The 21,723-nt window shown below is 40.7% G+C and overlaps 2 protein-coding genes across 3 annotated transcripts; one reads left to right on the top strand and one right to left on the bottom strand.

Moving 5' to 3' along the window:
- Positions 1-4,275: 4,275 nt before the first annotated feature.
- On the bottom strand, positions 4,276-15,257 carry ushbp1 (Usher syndrome 1C binding protein 1). The gene is made up of 14 exons (XM_083940299.1): positions 15,212-15,257; positions 14,016-14,239; positions 13,488-13,624; positions 13,132-13,295; positions 12,645-12,836; positions 12,285-12,532; positions 11,433-11,573; positions 11,181-11,269; positions 10,924-11,059; positions 10,514-10,736; positions 9,013-9,171; positions 6,980-7,077; positions 6,255-6,377; positions 4,276-4,689 (listed from the first exon to the last, which is right to left on the bottom strand). The coding sequence occupies exons 1-14, from the start codon at positions 15,215-15,217 to the stop codon at positions 4,524-4,526; spliced, it is 2,106 nt and encodes a 701-aa protein (XP_083796425.1). The 5' UTR covers positions 15,218-15,257; the 3' UTR covers positions 4,276-4,523.
- Positions 15,258-16,295: 1,038 nt separating this feature from the next.
- Positions 16,296-20,684, top strand: babam1 (BRISC and BRCA1 A complex member 1). 2 transcript variants are annotated; one of them, XM_083940087.1, is made up of 9 exons: positions 16,296-16,405; positions 17,272-17,717; positions 17,809-17,867; positions 17,966-18,086; positions 18,200-18,278; positions 18,389-18,413; positions 18,510-18,639; positions 18,776-18,862; positions 19,702-20,684. In XM_083940087.1, exons 2-9 carry the CDS (start codon positions 17,286-17,288, stop codon positions 19,900-19,902), a joined length of 1,134 nt encoding a protein of 377 aa, XP_083796213.1. In that variant the 5' UTR covers positions 16,296-16,405; positions 17,272-17,285; the 3' UTR covers positions 19,903-20,684. The 2 variants fall into 2 exon arrangements, with proteins under 2 accessions (XP_083796213.1, XP_083796214.1); XM_083940088.1 differs by having other exon boundaries at positions 16,305-16,322.
- The last annotated feature ends 1,039 nt before the right edge of the window (positions 20,685-21,723 follow it).

The following is a 21,723-nucleotide window of genomic DNA, read 5'->3' as shown; positions in this document are numbered from 1 at the left end:
CGAACAGACATGCAGTCCTTTAACGGGAACTTGAGCATGCAAATCCCCTTAATTAGACTCAGTTTCACTGGCAACAAGATTTCACTCTTTATCTGGTGGTTGTGCTGCTTGTTCTGAGCTGTTTGTCATTATCTGAGAGGGTGAAAGCACAAAAAGGATGTGATCGGCCATTTGATTGAGGTCAAATCTCTTTCGCGTTCCTCCGTGCCAATTGTATCCTCCTGACCTCTTCACGGGCTGACTTGTGTCGGAAAGCTCAGGAGAGTCAGGTCAGCGTGGCACAGAGCAGAACAGAGAGATATAGAGAGGAGGAGGAGATGAGAGTGGATATGGAGTGTTTGTGACAGGTGAGCTAATGGCTTTGAAAAAGAGGTCGTGGGGATGAAGGCGCAGGCTGTGATCTCTTTATACAGCTTACAGAGGGACAACTTATTAAAATGAGGAACGGATGCAGAGCATAAATGAGTTGACCTAAAACCCCTAGGTCACTGCCCCTCCCTTCTTGTGGATGTGTGTGTGTGTGATTGCGTCCAGCCCCCACACTGATTGACAGCCTCTGTTGTTGTCTAATAATGGTGTGAGTATTTTTCCCAGGCACTGAAAAACTCCCTTAACCACATGTGGGGGTTTTAAAAAGAGTCCAGAGATGTGGAGTTTAAATGTTACCAGATGAGAGTGTCAGCCTCTATACCGTCCCAAAGAAATGACTGTTAAAATATCAAAATCAATCTGCTCTAATGTGCTTTGTTTGACTTTCTTATCTCACTCGTCCTTTAGTGCACTTTTAGAAAACTACATTTCAATGCATATTTCTTCACACACATAAACCTGTAATGGCTTTATCATGAGCAAGATTAGATTAGACCCTTCATGTCGGGCCAAGGTTAGAACAAGGTTTTATTCATGCAACAGAAATGTTGAAGTATGTTTGAATAACATTTATTTAAAAGGAAAAACCTTCAGCGGTTCTACTGCTTTAGGTACAGCACTTTACCAAAGTATATCCATTTAATACTTTATACTTCCACTACATTTCAGAGGGAAATTCTGTACTGTCCTTTTTGCTCCAGTACTCCACTGCCCTGCCATATTTTTTCTTAATCATGAGAATTAGAAGTAATTATACACGATGACAGTCCTGAACCTGTTATACTGGGAAAAATGCAGCACAGTTGTTCAAGTACTGTTCTTGGGTACAATTTGAAATACTTATAGTTTATGTGAGTAATTTCAGGCTATTCGACTTTTTAATTCTACTGTGATTGGAGGTTAGATTTCAGAGGCAAATATTTAGTGTTTACTCCATTTATTTGACAGTAATATTTATATAGTTACTTATTCGTTTCTTTACATTACAAATAGCACTGTATTTCTTAAATAAAAAGCACCGATGTAAAGTCAATCACTTATATATAAAGTGGTCATTTGCTTCAGCATTTATATTTAATCACTAACCAGGGAGATTTCTTTTGCAAAGTACATCTTGCAAGTAAAAAAAAAAAAAAGTCTGTAGTTTTATTTAAATTTTGAATGCATGACTTGGAGTGGATTATTTCTTTCATTGTCACATTGGTACTTTTTCTGAGCCAAACATGATCAAATATGTCCCTCCAGGGAACATTTAGACATGGGCTCTTTGACACAAGAGTCACCAGAAGGTTACAACAATCATCTCTCCAAAAAAAAAAAACCTTTGATGAACTCAGAAGCTTAACATAGATCTTAGAAAGAGCAAACACAAAATGGAATGATAATTGTATCATCTGCTCTAATAGCAGCTATTACAACAATAGCGATGGTGACCTGGAGGGATGGGGGGAGCGGCGAGGACAGGCCCTCTGCCGTGACCTCTGCTCGGGAAAGGGCAAGCTCAGGCAAGAGTCAGGGCGTCAGGGGCTCACCACCTCGTCTGGCACTCTGAACTCTCCATTCACAGGCTAACACAACAGCCAGGCATCGCTGTGACCCTGTGGGTGTGACACTCAACCTTTGCCTTAACCTCCTGACCGCCGGTCACAGCTGCAGCTGACCGGCTTGGGTAGGTCAGGGCAGGGGGGTCGACTGGAGGAGGGAGAAGGGTTGGAGATGATTGAGAGATGATTGAGAGATGAGTGAGGAGAGAAGATGGAGGGATAGAAATGGAGGTGTGAGTGAGAGGTAAAGAGCGAAGCATAGGTATGAAGAGACGGTTAGAGCTGTTTTTAAAAGCTTGGTTCAACTAAATTACATTTTTTTAAATTTTCAGTTACTGTTATTTGTATCAGTCTGTAGACATGGTTTTGGTTTTATTTGTGCCAATTTTGAAATATCCGTCTTTTGCATTGGCAACAAATACAATGAAGTGACCAAAACTAAAAGTGTGTTAAAGTCCTAATAGTCTTTAAATACTAACATTTTGATAATTAACATTAACAACGTGACAATAGCACAAATACAACACAATAAGGTTGTCAAAGCCATCGATACTTACCACATATTTCTAAATGATTCGACATCCACATTTGATAGTATTGAAAGTATCCAAGCTATAAGCTATATTTTTTAACCCATGGCCGCACATAAAGGCAAGAAAATCTGCGTGTTCACTGACTTTTGCTGTACCAGCACTGTGGGCAGGATGTTAATAGAATTTTTTTTTTATATGAAAAGATCCTATTTAGTGTGCCAAGGACTTTTTCTTCTTTTTCTGACATAAACATCATAGACTGTATAAATAATAGACGTGACGTGACGTCACGTCACGTCACGTCACCCACAGTTTTCTGAATGGGCGGCTCCTGGTCGCTCCAGCCATCGCCATCTTCTGGCTAATGGGCAAAAAGGTGGAGTCAAGGTGGTCCTGTCTGACTCAAAGCTCTAAGCTAGTGAAAGCTAACAAGATAGACTGCTTCGCTAAGGAGGAAAGTTGAAGGCAGAAGCCAGGAGTTTGAGTAACTTAGTTGCAGTATCAACTTAAATTCAGGCAGTGAAAACCACAGCACCAGGAGGCCAGCAGTAGACCTGAGTCGGGGGAGTCTTGGATCCGTAATCTGAACCTGGTGCTGCTACAAGTCTCCCCCTTGTCAGTTGTCACCACAAATACAATGTGCTGTGTGGGATTATTATCTTGAATATGACTGTAAAGAAATAATAATGCTAACATAAATAAAATTAGAATATAATTTCAGTCACGGAAAAAACTGTAGCATAATCTTCTTGAACAGTCCATTGGTCCATTTAAATGTACAGTAAGCCATATTATTAATCTGATATGTGGATGAATGGAATAAATGTGTTACACCAATACGGCTTGACGAGCCATGGATGTATTAAAAGACTGGATACCAGACCCCAAGATGGCACCTATTTAGTTTAAATGAGAATTGCTCGCCTGGTGCATATCTCCAAAAAATTCAAGGCGTTTGGATTAACTAAAGGGGTATGTGGCCCACTGAATAGTGCATTTGTGTTGTCACTAAAAATAAAAACTCCATGGATCAAATATTCATAATAGAAAGACTCATGATCGTCCTTGTCTGAAGTTCCAGGTGTCCTGTCAACAGTTTTAAAATAGTGTTCTGTGGAGAAAATTGCTGCAAGGCTAAGCGGCAGCTCCCTATCCAGTTTTTATACATCTATACATTAGCTGCTCACAATATAACACACCAAAATCTCTAACTGAACTGTTGATGGTCAAGTTGCTTCGTGGGTAATGTAGGAGAAAGGTTTTGACAAGGAAGAAGAATGCATGATCATATCTCTAGTTCCGCTGCATTCATTTTGATCGTTTTTTTTAAACTGTCCATCGTGATGTTATTATTACAATATTAGAGTACTTCCAAGAGGATCAGCTTTAGATTAGTGTCATAGTTTTTTGCCAGCTACAAGCAAACCCTTGAAGAGAAGTTGAAATAGTGAAGGCTAGAGAGCAAGATGGGGAGAACTATGAAAGTGCTAAGAAGACAAATGGGCTGGCCGTACATTTTGTGTGCACATCAGCCATTGTCCTGGCCCCCTTCCCCCCTCTCCGAGCTTTGTCCGGTCGGGAGTGGCTTTACACAGTCGGCTTGTACGGGAAAAAGGACATGTGCGCTCTAGAGGTCAGTCCCGAGGTCCTCAGAGGGTTCAGTCCTTGAAATGGCCTCACACATTCATGACTGCATAACAGCTGTGTCTCTGAAATAAGGAATGTGTCTTGTGATGTGTGAGTCCTGTTGGACAAGTTAAACCCAGTTCATTTTATTGGTGAGTCTCTCAAGGGTTGAAAAGGAAAAACTGACCGTTCTTCCCATATTTTATTGCCCTACATGCTCTATATTTACCTCTCAACCTGTCATGAATAACAGACTGCTGCAGGTGTCAAAGAGTTTACAGCCATAATAGCAGCTATGTCAGGCCCTATGTAGGCACAACTTTGAGCTAAATGCTAATGCTCACAATGACAATAACTTCACAAATTATGAAAATACATATGAGCGACTTGAATTCAGCAGGACGGTACATTACAGTTGGATAAATTTGACCATTACAGCAGGACAGGAAAATCACAGAATAGTCTCTTCCCTCCTCCACTCCAAGGCCTCCCCTGCAGCTTTTGGAGCTCCACTCTGGTGGTGGTGACTCTCCGTCATGGCAGCCACTTTCTGCTCTAGCCTCCACACCTGCTCCCGGTACTTCCTGCGAATCTGCCGGTACGAACTCAAGGCTTTACTGGAATGGAAAAAAAACCCAGCAATTTAATACACTCACATTAACAATAGGTGTTCTTATACAGAAAAGTCGGCACATTGGCGGCCAGGCAAAGGCAGTAAATTGCCGTCCTGTCTATGTGAAACCGAGGCGTAATATTCATATTTTCCCAAAAGCCAGCTTTCAGGGATAGGTGTAAACATGTGACATGAAGCCCAATGTGTGCTGTACAACATATGCATTGGAAGAAGTTAGCCCTGTAACACCAGTGTCATTTTCAAAATAGTGGGAAAAACATGAAGTTTTAAATAGGTTAAAAAAAAAAAAGGTTATGTGCAGCATCTACGGTTGATGACTTCCTGTTTCTCGTTCCTGTGATCAGCTGTTTCCTGCTTTAAAACCCCCGGCTGTGGGTTGCACAAAAGTTCACGTCATTGACACCTCCGCCGAATGTGCCGGCAAGCTGCAAAACTCTGTTTACATGGAAATCGAGCCGCTAATACGTGTAGGGTCTGAACCGGCACATTGGGGGGCTAAATCAGGCTGGGTATTTGCCGCGATCTGTCTGAATATGCGAACAACCGGTAAAAAGGCAGCCAAATTACTGGCTTGCTGTCCACCTTAAAAACACCTAATGACCCTACAAAACTGCCTGTATTACAAAACTGATTGAATTGCACCCTCGGTCAGAGTAGTCCGCTGATTTCGCTCTCAATAAACTGACCCACTTCAAACCAGCCCAGTAAAGAACAAGTTTTTATAAGAAGGTAGATACAATCAATAAGACGTGAATGAAGGATGGAGAAACTGTGGCAAAAAGCCTTTAATTACTAAATCCAAATGTTAGTTTTAGGCTCAGTAAACATTACACCGGACGAAACACTAATTATTTAACATTACTAACAGTCAACTTGTCCTCCCTGGTAAATGCAGGGTGCTAAAATAATCCTTTGACATCCTATAAGCTATTTTTTTAGCGGGAGGGTACTTGTGTTCCCCGGGTGCTATGTCCCCCACTTTGTATGCGACCAGGGAACATCGGACCATTTTTTTAAAAAAGGTCTGATGTTCCCTGCTTTTCCCAAAAAAGGTCTTATATTTTCCCCGGTCTGTTATTTTTTCCACAATCAGTGCCAAATTCTGCAAATAGGCCTATGTAGACCCTCACACTACCACCTAACCCTGACCCTAACCGTAACCCCTAACCCTAACAAAATGCTGAATTAAATCAGCGAAGGGATAGGCTTATGCGTCCGGGGAACATAGGGATGACCCCGTTTTTAGCTAGCCACAGGCAGCATTCATAATTGCCACATGATGCAACCTAGGTCTGGTCTGTTTAACAAAGTAATATGAATAAATTGTTGAAAATAGCATGATAACCCTACATTGTTGAATTACATTAAATTAAAGCATTCCTCAATTATATATACAGGAGTTATATTTTGTATATATTAGACACCCCAGCTGGCTGTCATTGTAACAACAGGACCACAATGAAGCACACTGACCATACAGTTCAGGGTCCAGCCATACTGTGTACGGACTAGGTAGACTTAGAAAGATGATGATGATGACGAGTTTACCTGTGAGCTTGTGTGAGCCGAGTCATCTGCTCTCCATTGTCCCTCCTGTGTGCACTGCTGTCTGATAGAGCTGTGTTTAGGGAGTCCTGGACTAAAGCCAGTCTCTTCTTCAGGGCATGTTCCCTGAAAACAAAAACAAGAGATTAGATGAAATAAAGGGGAGAACATCACAACATGTTCAGTACATTTGGACTAGGCATTAAAGATCCTCCCATAAACTATTTTTAAAATCTACATAAAGAACAATGAATGTCTTTTATGATGCGAGTTGACATTGGAGCAAATGTGATGTACTGAGGCTACAAACAGCAGAGCTTTGTTCAAAAGTATTCACTACTCGAGGTCAGTGGAGAAAAGGATGCTCTGAAGCGCCTGATGAACAGAACAAGAAGCCCTTTATGTCCAATGCCTGTATTTCTGCTGATAGTGTTCCTAGGCAACAGATAAAACCAAGCAACAGATGTTTGAATCATTCACCTTCTTCAGGCACCTTTTTATTTTATTATTTTTATTTTTATCTGTGAACACCCAAATGTCTCCAGGTGACATTACATTAAATGACTTACCTTTTAAAGACATTTTAAACAGCTAATATTTAAATATATATAAGCTATCTAATACAACATAAGGATGTGCTTTTACTGATAGTATTTTATAGTATAGTATTCATAGTATAGTGTTATATGCTTTAAACATCAGTATGCAGAGGAATGAGGATGTCTCACCTTTGCAGGACGGCCTGCAGCTCTTTCAGAATGGGTCTGGTTCGAGGATCAGCGATGTCCCCGTCACTACCTAGTTTAACTGCATTTTCACAGAGCCTCTGAAACACAGCATTCAATTATAGTTATCTTTAAAGCTCAAAGGCCCCCTTCCCATTCAATTCTGTATTAATGAACACAGTATACACAGTTATCTTGACCAATGTTGTGAGCAGTTCAACCAAAGAAGGATTTCCCAGTCACAGATTGATTCATTTGAATGGGCTTTAGAGGCCTGAAGGGGTAAATGTATGTTAGGCCTACAATAAAAAAAAAAATTAAAGAAAAGTTGGAGATAAAGCTATTTTTCTGCGACCCTTGCATCCACTCAGTTTATGGGAAACCGACCTCTATAGGTTGGGAACCACTGATCTAAATAAAGAACGATGCAGAATAATTAAGCTAAGCTAAAAGCTCACGACAGGCTGTGGTAATGCTTTTATAACAGTCATCAAGTACGGCAATGTGAAAGGTATAGACACATTCCAGTTTAACCCTTGTATGGTCTTCACTTTTGTGACCCTCTGGTATCCCTCAGGTCAAACTGACCCAGGACATATTTGGGTCTGAGTCTGAAATCTGAAATCAAATTTTACTTCATCAACTATTAACATATATTTTCTTTATCTCAATTTCAAACAATAGAGCTAACACATATGTTTAATAATTGCAATCATTCTCTGCCACAACACAATTAACAATTTAAATGAAAGTCTGATTTGTTTATTGTGGTGGAAGTGAACACATGACAGAGGGTAAAGAGAGGGGGGCAGTGAGGGCAAACAGCTTCTCTCTGCTTAGATTATAATAATGTAACATTATTTGTGTGTGTGTGTGTGTGTGTGTGTGTGTGTGTGTGTGTGTGTGTGTGTGTGTGTGTGTGTGTGTGTGTGTGTGTGTGTGTGTGTGTGTGTGTGTGTGTGTGTGTGTGTGTGTGTGTGTGTGTGTGTGTGTGTGTTGTGTTTGTGTGTGTGTGAGTGGGCATTTTTCTGTGTGTGTCTGTGTATGCGGTCAAACTGACCCGAAGACCATACGACGAATGTAAACGTGTGGGGAATAGCAGCATGTGTGCTCTGTTATTTGTTTTTTTGTTTGTACATGTTTATCACATAAAATACGCTAAGGCCATTGAGTTTCAGGTAGAAAGAAAAAATTATGCTGTAACATTTATCTTCTTGCAAAGACTTGAAATGGGGCAATTTGACCCGAATAGCACACAAGAGTTAAACTAGCACCTACACTAGCGACTAGAGTTCACCAAAGTCACACAATAACACAGACACATTAAATGATCGAGGCAGCGGTAGCCTGGACCAGCAACTCCTGTGTTCTGTGAGGTAAAAATAACTGCTTTTGTAAAAGGAGTCTGGTGGCTTTGAAGAGAACATACTTGTATATAAAAGGCTGCCTGATGGCAAAGCAACGGTTTTATTTTCTTATACGCAGAGTGATACACAATCGTCCAAAGGAATAAGATATCATAGCCGTTGTGGTTATTATGTCACAGCTATGAGCTAACCGTTTTAGAACATTTATTATGCTGCAATCAGAAACCATTGTGATTTTGGTTGAAATAGTTAACAGACATCTGTACGATCACTTATTGAGTCTGAACACGGTGAGGGAGATAAACCAGCTGTAGAGGGACATTTTAACTGCACAAATCTCTGTGCAGCATTTGTTTCTCACTCCTGTGTGGACAGTAATAGACAGAAAGCTGTACTAACTCTCATTTGATTTGGTGCGGTATGAATCTGTGCTGCGGCAACAGGACAGCCCAGCAGAAGACCTTGTGGAAACCAAAATATCCCTTTTGGCCTGGAGGGATTCTGCTTTGGTAGATGTGTGATTTCCCAAGAGCGACACCCAGATTTGAAACAGGTCTGCCACAGTAGACCAACGCCCTGCTCCCTCTTGCTCATTTCACCTTGACTTTGTATTATTTAATAAATTAAAGAAAGAAGTCTCTGTGTTGCTGCTGTAGGAGTCTGTCCTACCTGCTGTTCGGTCTTACGATCCTCCGTCTCCTCTCTGAGGCTTTCTGGAACAAAAGCTCCAGCAGCTTCCTGGGCCTTCTGGGCCATTAAACCCCACTCCAGACACCTCAGCTCTTTCTCCTTGAGGCGGATTAGAGCTCGTAGATCTGACATCTCCTCCTGAGCATAAAAAGTTGAACTAAAATCATTTAATATAAAGAGCTGAATGCAGGTTTAGCATGAGTGAAGCACAAGATGTGGACATTTTTATCGCAGTGAGCAGGTTCTGAAGCTGTTGTGAACGTTAAAGCTCCAATTTGTAGAATATTTATTATTTCTGTATCGGTCCTGTATTGCCGTTCTACCACTAATAGTAACTGAATGTAAATTCATGGATTTTTGTTTTGTTTTGTTGTTGCTGTTTGTTTGTAGTGATCTTTTCAAATAATTCCCACTCATTCACTTATCCCTAATCGACACTGAGTAGTTTAATCAATATCAAATTGTGATTTTGGACACTTATTAATCATCATCATTTGTCGTCATGGCTCACGGGTGGAGTGTCATACAGCTGTAATTGTATTTCAAATGTGTAACACTGCATTGTGGGTTTGTTGGAAGAAAAAAAAAACTCTTTTCTGCTGTCTCGCCGAGAGTTAGAAGATCAATGCCACGCCCATGTCCGTTATATGTGAAGATTCAGAGCAGCTCACCTGGTAGAGGGCTCCCATACTGAAGCTTAGCTAAGCACAAAGACAGGAAATGGGGAGAAAAGGCTAGTTTGGGTCGGGGCCATCCCCTATGTTCCCTGGGTCCTAAAAAATAACAAACAGGGGAACATAGGACCCTTTCTGTGACTGACTGAAGCTACAAAAATATGCTAGCAACTCTAAAGCTCACTAACATGTTATATCTTGTTTGATTTATCAAAACTAACGCAAAAACAACCTCAGGCTTACAAGTTACAACCGGTCTCCTGGAATTTTTTTTTTTTTTTGGGGGGGGGGGGGGGGGGTTATCACCTATTATTGGATGGGATACAGGAGACAAAGGGACATTTGGATTATGTTGTATGCACCAGGATCAAGATACCCACACTTCAGGTTTTGAACAATTTAAACTAACGAGATACCGGGTAACATGATGATGAGTGAGTTTTGGAGGTACTGGTCGTTGGGTTTTGTTTGACAGAGGCGGGCTAGCTGTTTCTCCGTTTCTGGTCTGTGTTCAAATGTTGAACTTTATTTGAAACGACCAGTTTCAAGTCTCTCAGTTCTTCCTGACCTCACTGTATATATTAGATGGAGATCTGCCAGCCTCGTCTTATACAGATAGGTATACTGTATGTGAGCTAAGTGCAGTGTTAAGAATAGATTTTCAAACAATTCACCCAAAATAACTATGACACGAGGATAAAAGCCACTTTTCTGTGATGATCTTTTTTGCATTGGAAGGTTTTAGCTGCATCTTTCCATTTCAGATCATGATTTTTTAATCATATATTAGGACGCACAGCTCGTACCCTGACGGAGATGAGTTCATAGAAGAGGGAAGCCTTCTCTTTCTTGGTATCAGGAGGTTTGGTCACATGTCCCCCTCTCGATCCGACCGGGGAGCCAGTTTCGGGGCTTATTTTGCTCTCAACTCCTGGGCTCGGTTTCGGTAGACAAATGGCTGCTCGCTCCCTCTTCAGGCGCTCAATTTGCTGACGGAGAACAGTCTCTCGCTCCACCGGCACAGGTGTCCTGTTGGGTTACAGGTGGTCCAAGAAAACACATTTTTGAATTGAACAGTTCTTTCATGCAAGCTTTTCCAAACATTTTGTAAATATAATATGTTATAATTTCTATTTGCAGTTTCAGTCTGTCAGTGTTGACACACATTTTTTCATTTCTACTCATTCCTGTTACAAAGAGCACTTTCAAACGTCACCTTTGCCCTGTGTGACTCTGTGTTTCCGTCTCCTCTGTGTCACCTGCTGTTGAGAAGGAGGTGGACAGCTCCTCAGTTCCCATTTTCATGAGCTGAGCTGATGGACTGTCGGGCTGCTGCCTGTCATCGACTGCCTCTGATGAGAGGAAAACTGTGAGCCTGTGTGCTTAGTGTGTGCTTAGTGTGTGTGTTTGCGTGTGTGAATGACATGCATACCACTGAGTTGTAAGCAGTATTAAAACATGGTATTCAAACACCTGCTGAGTCTGTCTGTGGAGGAATGCTTTGCTGCTTCTTGGCGTCATAAAGTGACAGCAGCTCGCCGTAGGCCTCTTCACACTCTTCACTGTCAATCACAACCACAAAGACAACAAAATGTGACCTCACTACATGAGAAGAACCTTGACGAATACAGTTAGACTGCTGACCTGTGCACATTGATATTTTGCATGTTCTTGAGTGGCCTGCACTACTTGACGCTGTGTGTCAGCTGTGTTGAATGTGTGTACCAGTATGTGAGAGCCATCTGCAGGGCAGAGCAGTCAGCCTCAAGTCTGTTCAGTGTAATACTGATCTGTTCAGACTCTCCCTTTCTTCGCTCCAGAGCTGCAGTCAGCCGTTCATTTCTGGCCCTAAGCCGCTCAATGCACCTGGAATAACAAAGGAGAAAATGAGAGGGTTAAGAGCAAAGATGTTTGTTTCATGGAGAGTTTTAATTATACAAATGATTTTTACATTTTCGCTGTTGTGGTTGAGTTGCGCCTCAAACAAACAATCACTTTTTACAGTTTCCAGCTCCTTAGATATTAGATATTCAGTGTAATTACGCCAACTTACATTATCTAGCTTGCCTGCCTGATTTTGAAACGCCAAACAGGTCAAACATACCAGAGATAACAAATCAACTTCGAGTAAAAATAGAAACAAAAAAAATATAAGACCAAGGCCATTTATTCATGGCATTAATCTTGAAAGGTCACTTTAATAGCTAACCTAGCTAACTTATTATTTTGTGTCCTACCCTGATTATATAGTCTGAATATACTGAAATGTTTGCGAAACCCCCTGTATTCTTATAATTAACTATCCTAACTATAACTATAACTATATCTCTACATATGTATGAGTGTCATGAAGAAAAAATGATATATCATTAAAATTATATTTACAGATGTGTAGCCTATACAGACATTAACAAAACAAAACAAACAAACACTGTCATCACTTTTTGTTTGGTTGATGCCTGACAAAGGTTAATGGTCTAAAACATGGCGTCTCAATAAATGTAATATAAGTGTTGAAAGTGTGCTGTAGCTGATTTTTATTACTTTAAAACATCCTGAACAGCTCCTTACACTCACCTGTTCAGTCGTTCTGTCTCAGGCTCTATGCTAATGGGGCTCGGACAAGGACTGCACGAGTTAACAGAGCCCACTGGAGATCCACCCCCACTCACAGACAGAGGTGTTACAGCTCTGGCTGCTCTTCTGTGGAGTAACGGTGACCCAGGGAAGGGAGGAGAGGCCCAGTCTGGACTGAGAGCCCCAGCAGTGGGCCGGTAGGACGGAGAGTGACTACCTGACCTCCAGGCTTTATGGAGACCGACCAGCTGAGAGAACAGAGAAGGGGTGCTAGATTTAGTTGTAGTTATTACATTTGTATAATAACCTATTAATGTACTCATAGTACTTCTGTCACAAACAAAAACCCCTCTCTTCTACCTTGTTGTTCTTCTCCTCCTCCATCTGGCTGATGGTGCTCTGTGTTTGCTCCAGCTCCTTCTGATGACTCTGCAAGGTGCTTCGGAGAGCAGAGTCTCGCTTCTCAAGGTCCAGGATGTCCTCCTGATACTGGTACCTGGGCAGGCCTGGTGGGCATGATATCCCAAACTCTATTTCCATCTCCTCCAATATCTGCAACCAGTGAGCCAAAATTACTAAAGGGGCTGATGGGAGTCTAGAGATTAACAACACCTTTTTTCTCCAAATCCTTTGCAGCATTGATTGATCTCTCTATTTATTAGTTAAAGTTTTAAAAATAGAATGAGTTTGTTAGTTAGTTCTAAAACTAACAATTGTGTAATATTGTTATTATTGTGCTAAATGTGTCAGTAAATTTGATCTAACATTAGATTTTTGTTTTGGCAGCTGTGATAACATAAATTCAAATACATTGAAAGATCCTGAGCATTTGTTACAGTTGTAATACCTGAGAGGCCTTATGCCAGCTCTTATGGGCTGCTCTCAGATGCTCTCTGTGTTTGTCCTGGTCCGATGCTGTGATGGGGGCGGCCCAGGACCTTTTACAGCTGATGGAGTCCTCCACTGATGTTAAAACTGCCTGGAGTTTAGTCCAGACGACACCACCGCCCCCTCGTGGGTGAAAAGTAGAAGTGCAATTAATCATGAAAAACATGGATGTAGTGATGGATATAAAAGTTTCTTTTAACATTTTTAGCTTACTGTGTTTACTGTATTTACTGTGTCAACTGTTACTGTGTATTGGACGGTTATCCATCATCCAAAAGAGTCGTTCTAAAGAATAAAGATTACGTCAGTGCTCACCTCGGTCAGTAAGTGGAGGTTTACATGTGGCAGCAGAGGCCGTGTTCCTCTCTGGGCTGCTCCTGGCCACCCTGTGGGACAAGAGGTCTGGAACCAGAGGCCTGGATGGTCCTGGTGGCCTCAGGTCTCCTGGTTCACTGCAGAATACCAGCAGCATAAGATTTTTTGCTAGTTAATCCGAATCCGAATCAGAAATACTTTAATAATCCCAGGGGGAAATCATTTTTGCTACAAAACCCCAGATATACAAACAACAAATATTATAGAGACAACATATATTAGAAAAACTCAAATTAAAATTTACATAAATTAATATTTACATTATTGAAGTATATACAATATAAATAATACCAGACTAATGTGTAATACCACTGTGCTTGTTTTAAGACAATATATAAGCAGAACAGTATGTATTTATTGTTTGGAAAACAGGGTTAAACCAAATCCTTATTCAGATCAATTTTATGGCTCGTCTCAGTGCCACATTTCATAAATTGCATATCTAATTACTCTCTTCACTTACGTTACCTTGGTGCCTTTAATGAACCCATCTTCTTGTTCAGTTCAGCAATGATGCTGAGCAGTGTGCCCACTTCAGCCTCACATTGAGCCAGTTCTGCTGGTGAAGGTTCGAGGTTTGCTGTGGGGTCAGAGCCCTCAGGATCAAGGGTCATATAGTCGATCGGGGTCATCACCTCACTGTCGCACCCCGACCCAGCATCCAGGCTGTCACATCGGACCAGGCAGGAATCCTGCTGACACATGAAGTTGTATTTGGATTGTAAGAAAATAGCCTGCCTTATTTGATACAATATTTTAGTATTTTACAGTATATTATTGCAAATTTCTTTATTTTCCCCCTTCCGTTCTACTCAAATATGTGTACCAATATAATAAATATAAAATGTATGTTATTGCCACCTAATTATGCTCCACTGAAGAGTGGCTCATAATTATAAATATGCTCTTGAACCAGACATTGTTGCTGTGGTGTTTAGCGGCTATTGTTTTGAGCAGCGGAAAAGGAGGAAACTAAAACATCCTGAGATCCAACTTCCTGCCTAGCAAATATTTGTGGACCAAACCATCTTTTGTTGTTTGCAAAGAATGTCGACTAAACTTAATAAGAACAAAGTGTTTCTCTCTCTTCTGCTAAGAAGTAGATATGAGGCATATGCAAAAATTATACAATTTGCAGACGTCTTACTCTTGAGCGTGTGAATTCATACGTATATTGTGCAGGTGATAATTGGCGACGTACTTCAAATTCCTTATCCAGCCAGTAATACATCCACTATACCCACCTCTTCCTTTTCAGAGTCACAGGATTATTCAAGAATGCACTGGGTGAAAAGTACAGAAACATCTGGGATAGGTCACGAGAAAAACACTCACATTTACAATTTCTGGCAATTTAAAGTTTCAAATTCAAATTGTATAACACATTGATTCCAGTCAGTCAGCGATATTGCTCCATAAACATTCTGCTCCTAATGCACAATGGTCAAATAAGGTTTCACACCAATGCATGTTGCTGTTATTCTGTATAACCATTCAGTTTGTAGATCTTGTTTATGGACAAAGTACATCGTCTTCGTAGATGACAGGTTTGAAAAAATGTACTTATCTTATGTCAAATCATCGAACATGTAATGCTCCAAATTGTGCAACACCCAGTATGATAAGTGACATATATTCAAGACAAACACTTTTTCATAACTTACCTCCATGCTTCTTGATCCTGATGTTTGCAGCAGTGATTTAGTTCCTGTTGTGGCCATTCACTGCCTGCGATTAAACATTTGACAACATGAGATGATATTTTCTTCAGTCCTGCTATTATGGTGTGATTATATTTTCCAGTCACTGCTGCAGTCTGCTCTCTGCATGTCTCTCCAACAGTGTTTAGTGTGATGAGTGAAGTAAGTGGAAAACACTAAAAGTCATCCCCACCCATTCCCCGTCACTGTGTGTCCTTTCCTGTTTTGTCCACATTTAGCTTTCATGCCTAATACCAGACTATGCGTTGAAACATACTGTAGCTGCTCTGAGAAAAATCTGTTGAAGCGTACTACAGTATGATGTTGAGTTATTTGAAAAAATGCAGGAAGTTACAATGACTGACTTACGTAAGGGATATAACATAAATGGTATTTTTCTGTCTGTTTACTGCAAAGACAGATTCTGCTGAAGCATTAAGCCAGGTTCTGCAGAATTGTGCAAATAGTAAGTTGAACAACTAAAACCAGACATGAATTAGCCTTAAAATAATACATTCAACACCAGTTTAATTTTAATGTATTTTCTTTATAGAGTGATTCACCACACCATATTTTTTCAGCATGGTGAGTCTTTGTGTATCAGTGGGAGATGTAAGAGAGACATACATAGCCTATTTACTGCTTGGAGATGATTAAATGAATCATTTTCTGATTCGCAAAATAATAATAATAATAATAATAATAATAATAATAATAATAATAATAATAATAATAATAATAATAATAATAATAATAATAATAATAATGATAATAAACATTAATTATATAGCACTTTTCTTAACATAACAATGTTAAGAAAAGTGCTTAACATAAGGAAATAAAAACGGGGCAGGACTAAATGGATTTGTACCAATGGAGGTCTTTATTTTTTAATATTTACTCATTTTGTTACTGCTACAAATATTGTTTTAACGACCACGACAGTCTCCTCAAGGAAAAGAGTAATGAGAGGATGCAGACCCTCTCATTAAACACCATTACCCAGAATGCTATGCGACTGCGCAGTTCCGGCTTTGATCATTTCCGGTAAGGAAGTTGTCCGACCAAAACAAATGTAAGCTCTTCGTTGAAATATTTACAACAGCTCAATGAGTTTCACTTTATTTCAGTCCTAGAAGTTTCCCAGTGTCCTGTCACGTAAGTCTACACGGGCATTTGGACTTACAACGTTTCGTGTCGAGTGGTTCAATTTCTCTTGAAGCTAATGCTAACCGTTCATCGCTGCTGTCATCACCTGTGTTTAGCTGCAGGGACACTGACGGACTCGTTTCTGACTAACTATCTTTCCTGTAGAGCTAAAACACCTCAGCATTGTTACTCCAGTTAGCCGCACTCCGTACTCTCAGCTTCATTGTGTACGGGCATGGTTTTGAAAGTAGAAATATGATTATAAAGTTAGTATAGGCACTGGGGTCATTCTGAGATTCATGCAGCAGCATTGTGCTCATTGTATGATCTGTGTTGAACTTTTAAATGAGCTCTAATTTTGATTTTTAAGTATTTATAGACAGCTGCCTTATACTTATACTTGTTGCTGGTCGTTTTTGAGAGGCAGATGTAAAGACCACTTGGTGAAGTTGACCTGTATTTACATTTTATTATGAGTGGATGCCAAACACAACTAAATGCAAAGGACATTCTGGTTACAAATGTTAAACTATATTGTTGCCCAGACAAAGCCATCATTTCCAATTCATTAAAATACAATAGAAAGCCTTGATTGTCATAATTTGTACAGAATACAAAAAAAATTAGGGTCCCTACTCCTGACCAGTGAAATAAAGGACACAGGAAAAACATCACAAGGCAAACAAACATCCACAGCTGACAAACCATGTTCAAACTGAATTAAATAATAAATACATTATGAACTAGAATATGAGTTTGTATTGTACTGGAGGAAATGTCAGTAATTTACTGCTGTGATATATTGAATGTAATAATTGCAGTATAGTAAAATGGTTTGCCCTTGAAAGTCATTCGATGCTTTGATGGCCCTGTAGCAACCTGTGCATCCATGGAGACACCAGAGCCGGGCCCCGCAGATGGAGAGGAGCGTCTGGTGGAGCTGCGGCCTCGGACACGTTCCAACCCCGAAGGTGCTGAGGACCGTCGCAGCAGCACCGGCAGCCTCGGGGGAAACAGTAACCCCAACATACCTCAGCCCGCTGTGGGGAGTCGTGTTGAGGGCGAGGGCGAGGCTTCATCCAGCGACAGTCCTCCCAGTTCCACCACCACGATCGTCTCAGCAGCTACAGCTCAGACTGTAGCTCCTATTACAGTAGCAGCAGCGGCCGCAGCCAGTGCCGTGGTCCCGCCATCCACTGCTGTTGTTGCACCCAAAGAGAGGCCGAAGCCCACACAGCAGCAGCCCACATTGACGACCCCCATCCCGCCACCAGCAGAGTATCAGCTCAGAGTTCCCCGTGTCAACTGTCCAGAGAAAGTGGTAGGCCCAGATTGCAATTCTGATGTTTCACATGAAAATTGAGAACCACTTTCATCATAATGCTTATTCTATCTGGTGCTCCTCATGGCAGATCATCTGCTTAGACCTCTCCGAAGAGATGTCTTTGCCAAAGTTGGAGTCTTTTAATGGGTAAGCTACTGTAAAGTAAACTTTATCCTCCCTGCTTGTTTTTCCATTTGACTTTAATTTGACTTTAAATTGACTTCTTAATTTGACTTTCCATTTAGGTCAAAAACAAATGCCCTGAACATTTCCCAGAAGATGATTGAGATGTTTGTCAGAACTAAACACAAGATTGATAAACGGCATGAGTTTGCCCTGGTGGTAGTCAATGATGACGCTCTGTGGGTGAGTACAGGAATGTCTTAGTATGAATGTTCATAAAACTGTATCTGTGCAACTTGTTTCTTATTTCTCTTGCGTCTTGTCTTCTTTTTCCTCTTCTTCTGTATGTGCCACAGTTGTCAGGCTTCACCTCTGACCCCAGGGAGCTGTGCAGCTGTCTGTATGACCTTGAGACCAATGTGTGCGAGTCCTTCAGTATCCTTTCATTCAAATCTAGCTCTTAAACAATGAAGATAAGTTTCCTACTATAAAGCGATACAGAGGACAAATCCATTCTAAATTTTATCCTTAAATATCCTCCGTAGACTTGGAAGATCTTCTTAATGTGATGTAAGTTCTGTCTGACTTTAAATCTTTAGGACTCTTAATACATTAATACATTACACAGAAGTGTTTACTGAATTTAATCCCTTTTTCTGTTCGTAGACGTCAGAAGATCGAGCTGCCGTCGATGGACAATGTTCAGACCGTCCCTCCTCCATATGTAGTGCGGACAGTGCTCATCTACAGCCGTCAAGCAGGACAGCTTCAGTTTAACCCCTCGGAAGCTGTTAATGTAAGAATGACTGAGATATCCAGTCTGTGAATTTGATTTCCATTTTGAAAACGTTTTTTCCCTCTCTCTTAGTACATGGCTGCTTTATAATAACTTTACATTGAAGTAGAAGTCTTGTTCTTGTGTTCTGCCACAGAAAATGCTGCAGTCTCCATATTTTTTCTTTGATGTGGTCTATCTACACAACGGGGTGGAGGAGCAGGGGGACGAGAGCAGCTGGAGGGTGAGTGAATCAGCTGATGGAGACACAATGATCCATTTTGAATGTGTACCAAGACTTTGCTCTGTTGCTGTAATTTGGCTGAAGTTTATCTGGTGTGGTGTATCATTAGTGTTTTTAGTAATACAGAAAAACTTCAGTTTGCATATATGGTATCAACTGTGTTTGGACCATAGACTGGTCTGTACTGTTTAAGAGACTTTACTACAGAGCCAACGTAAGGTCACTGGTTATTACTTCTTCTTATCTGTTTATTTATTTCCCACATTTGCAGTATAACATGAGATAGTGTAACGTGACATGACATAACACCGATATTTTTTGCGTTCCTTCTGATCTATAGAGAAATGCTGAGCAGTATTGTGTAGTAGACTATCTCTGATTGTGACTACAGCACAATATATATAGAAAAAAGTGGATTTAAAAGCAGATTTATGAGATTAAAATGGCAAATTTCCCGGATTTACAAGATGAAAAAGTAGAAAATCTATGAGAAAAAAGTCGCAGATTTGTGACATTAAAAGTCAGAAAAGTTGTGTTTTGTTTTACACTCCCTGTTGATCTTCATTGCTTCAGGATCACCAGATGCTGCTGCATGCCATAGGCTACTATGTCTGCAGGAAATTCTGAAAAATACTGTTTTGAGAAAGCATGAAGGACGCTACAAGGTTTTGTTTTTATCATACATGGCCCGATACGCCGTCGTAGCTCCGTACCTTCCTGTTTTTGCAGAGAATTAATTTAGATACTTCTGTCTGCAGATTAAAGAGCTAAAGAGCTTTTCACACAATGGTGTACTTATATGGTATGTTTTCTGTTTTGTGCATGTTTTCTGTGTCCAGGACAACTATACCTCTTTCTGCAACCTGGACTCAAAGGGCATGTGCTATCGCTTTGAGGTTTCCGTGAGTGGACCTGCCATCGAGCTGCACAACTGCATGGCCAAACTACTGGCGCACCCTTTACAGAGACCTTTCCAGAGCCACGTGTCTTACAGCCTTCTGGAGGGGGAAGACTCCCAGGACATTGAGGCAACGGTCTAACATTGGACGCTCTCATAAAGTTTCTCTGTGAAATTCACACACTGTAGTTTATTAAAAAGGGGCAGGGGTTTTCAAGTACACCTTATTACTGAGCATTTTCTCCCATTAACTGCTTTAGAGCAGAATATTTGGGGAAACCAGGTGTAGCACTAAAAAAATGAGGGTTTCAGCAGGTTGCTGTTAACTGAATCATTGGGTTTCCATAAAAGAATGAATGAGTCATTGATTGTTCTAAGCTGAGTAAGTAATACAATGATCCAGATATTGACTGTCAAACAGCAGGTGACCTGGGGATGTCAGAGAGTCCAGAAGGAAGACACAAGTAGGAGAAAAAAGAGCAAGATGGTTAAAGCATCAGGCTTTGTTAAACTCACTCCCTTACCATTTGCTTTTTCATTCAAATCTTAGACCACACTGATGCCAGTCTTAAATCAGTGCAAGCTTGTGACAGTTTGGTGGCCTTCTGAGACAAACTGTAATATGATGCACTGTTTCACAACTTCTGTAATATTGCCTTCCCTTTTAGTTGGTAATTTCCACCTTTTGTCGCCTGTTTTAATGCATTTTCTATTTTTTAAGGGGTTGTTTTTAGTCTTTAGTAAGACAATGAAAGAATGTAGAAGCGGCCACTCTTTTTACAATGATCTCTTGAGGCATTGATAGATTGATTGTAAAAAAGGCCCCTTTGTACTGCCAGTCTAGCTGCACTTGAAACACACTGTACAGATGAGCTTTTTGAAGCTGTTTCTGGATATTAAAATAAAATGGCATGTTGAATCATATTTTTCATGCTCGTATGTGCTTTCTAAGTTTTTTTCAGGAGATGGCAGCAAAGTCCTTCTAGAGATCTTAATTCAAAGGCTTGTTAAAAGCTGCTGTGGTCCATGAGGGAAGAGAGAAGTCTAATTTTGCGCTACAGCCACATACAAGTGTCATTTTAGATATATATATTTTTAGGATTGAAAGTGTTCAGCCGTCTGTTTTGCTAATTTTTACTGTGTTATATCCCCAGACTTTTTCACTGTCAAGCCTATTCTTAATGTGTCAGTGTCACTAACTTCTCTACAGGTCCATATGACAGCATGATTAAGCAGCTGTCGCAGCTTCTGCTGAAAACCTTATCTGTTATCCACCTATGGATGGAATATTACTTCAAGAGTAAAAGCATATTTTCCTGTGTCTGGTTAGTTATCTTGAGAGGTGTTTTTATCTCAGTAGTCGACCGTTTGGTTTCCTGTTTTTGTTCAGAAGTTCATCCGACGTCTGTCCCGTCTCCTGATAGTCTCTCATTTTCTGTCACTCTAACATGCTTTCATAAATTAGTTTTTTTCCGGTGAGGACAGGTTGTCAGGGAGACAATGGGGAGCAGGAAAACCCAGGGCTCAGAGGACCTTTCCCCTTTCACACACTTCCCCAGCTGTTCCTCGCGTCACCGCTGCAGATAACAGCGCGGGGGGGATCCAGTGTGTCTGCACTGCGGCGAGAATTTGTTATTCCCTCATCCCTGAAGAATGACAGGTCCCTATTGTTTTCATTCTTTCACTCCTCCACTGCTATGACTCCTTTCCGTACTTGCTTGGAACAGGATATGGTGGATTTTTTTGTTTGTTTGGTATTTTCTGCTTTTACTCCTTGCATGGCTTACATTGTTCATCCACCGCCAGGGGAATATGACCAGGAATTGTATATTGGCTATGTTTAAATGTGGCACTGATGGGTGATCTTTCCTGGTTCCTTTTATATCACATGCAAACAGTGGTGGAAAATAACTCATTTACTCAAGACACTTGAACCTTTACTTCACCGCACCGAGGGTAATAT

This window comes from Echiichthys vipera, assembly GCF_963691815.1.
Source record: "Echiichthys vipera genome assembly, chromosome: 3".
In the NCBI taxonomy this organism is placed as follows: Eukaryota; Metazoa; Chordata; class Actinopteri; order Perciformes; family Trachinidae; genus Echiichthys; species Echiichthys vipera.
Note: the sequence above shows the minus strand (reverse complement) of the source record. Positions and strands in the feature narration are given on the sequence as shown.

Coding starts and splice junctions, on each gene's coding strand:
- babam1 (XM_083940087.1), top strand. CDS start 17,286: ATGGAGACACCAGAGCCGGGCCCCGCAGATGGAGAGGAGCGTCTGGTG. Junction 18,087..18,199: donor TCAATGATGACGCTCTGTGG/GTGAGTACAGGA, acceptor TATGTGCCACAG/TTGTCAGGCTTCACCTCTGA. Junction 18,414..18,509: donor GAAGATCTTCTTAATGTGAT/GTAAGTTCTGTC, acceptor TTCTGTTCGTAG/ACGTCAGAAGATCGAGCTGC.
- ushbp1 (XM_083940299.1), bottom strand. Junction 13,625..14,015: donor GGTTCATTAAAGGCACCAAG/GTAACGTAAGTG, acceptor GGTATTCTGCAG/TGAACCAGGAGACCTGAGGC. Junction 11,270..11,432: donor CAGATGGCTCTCACATACTG/GTACACACATTC, acceptor TGTGATTGACAG/TGAAGAGTGTGAAGAGGCCT.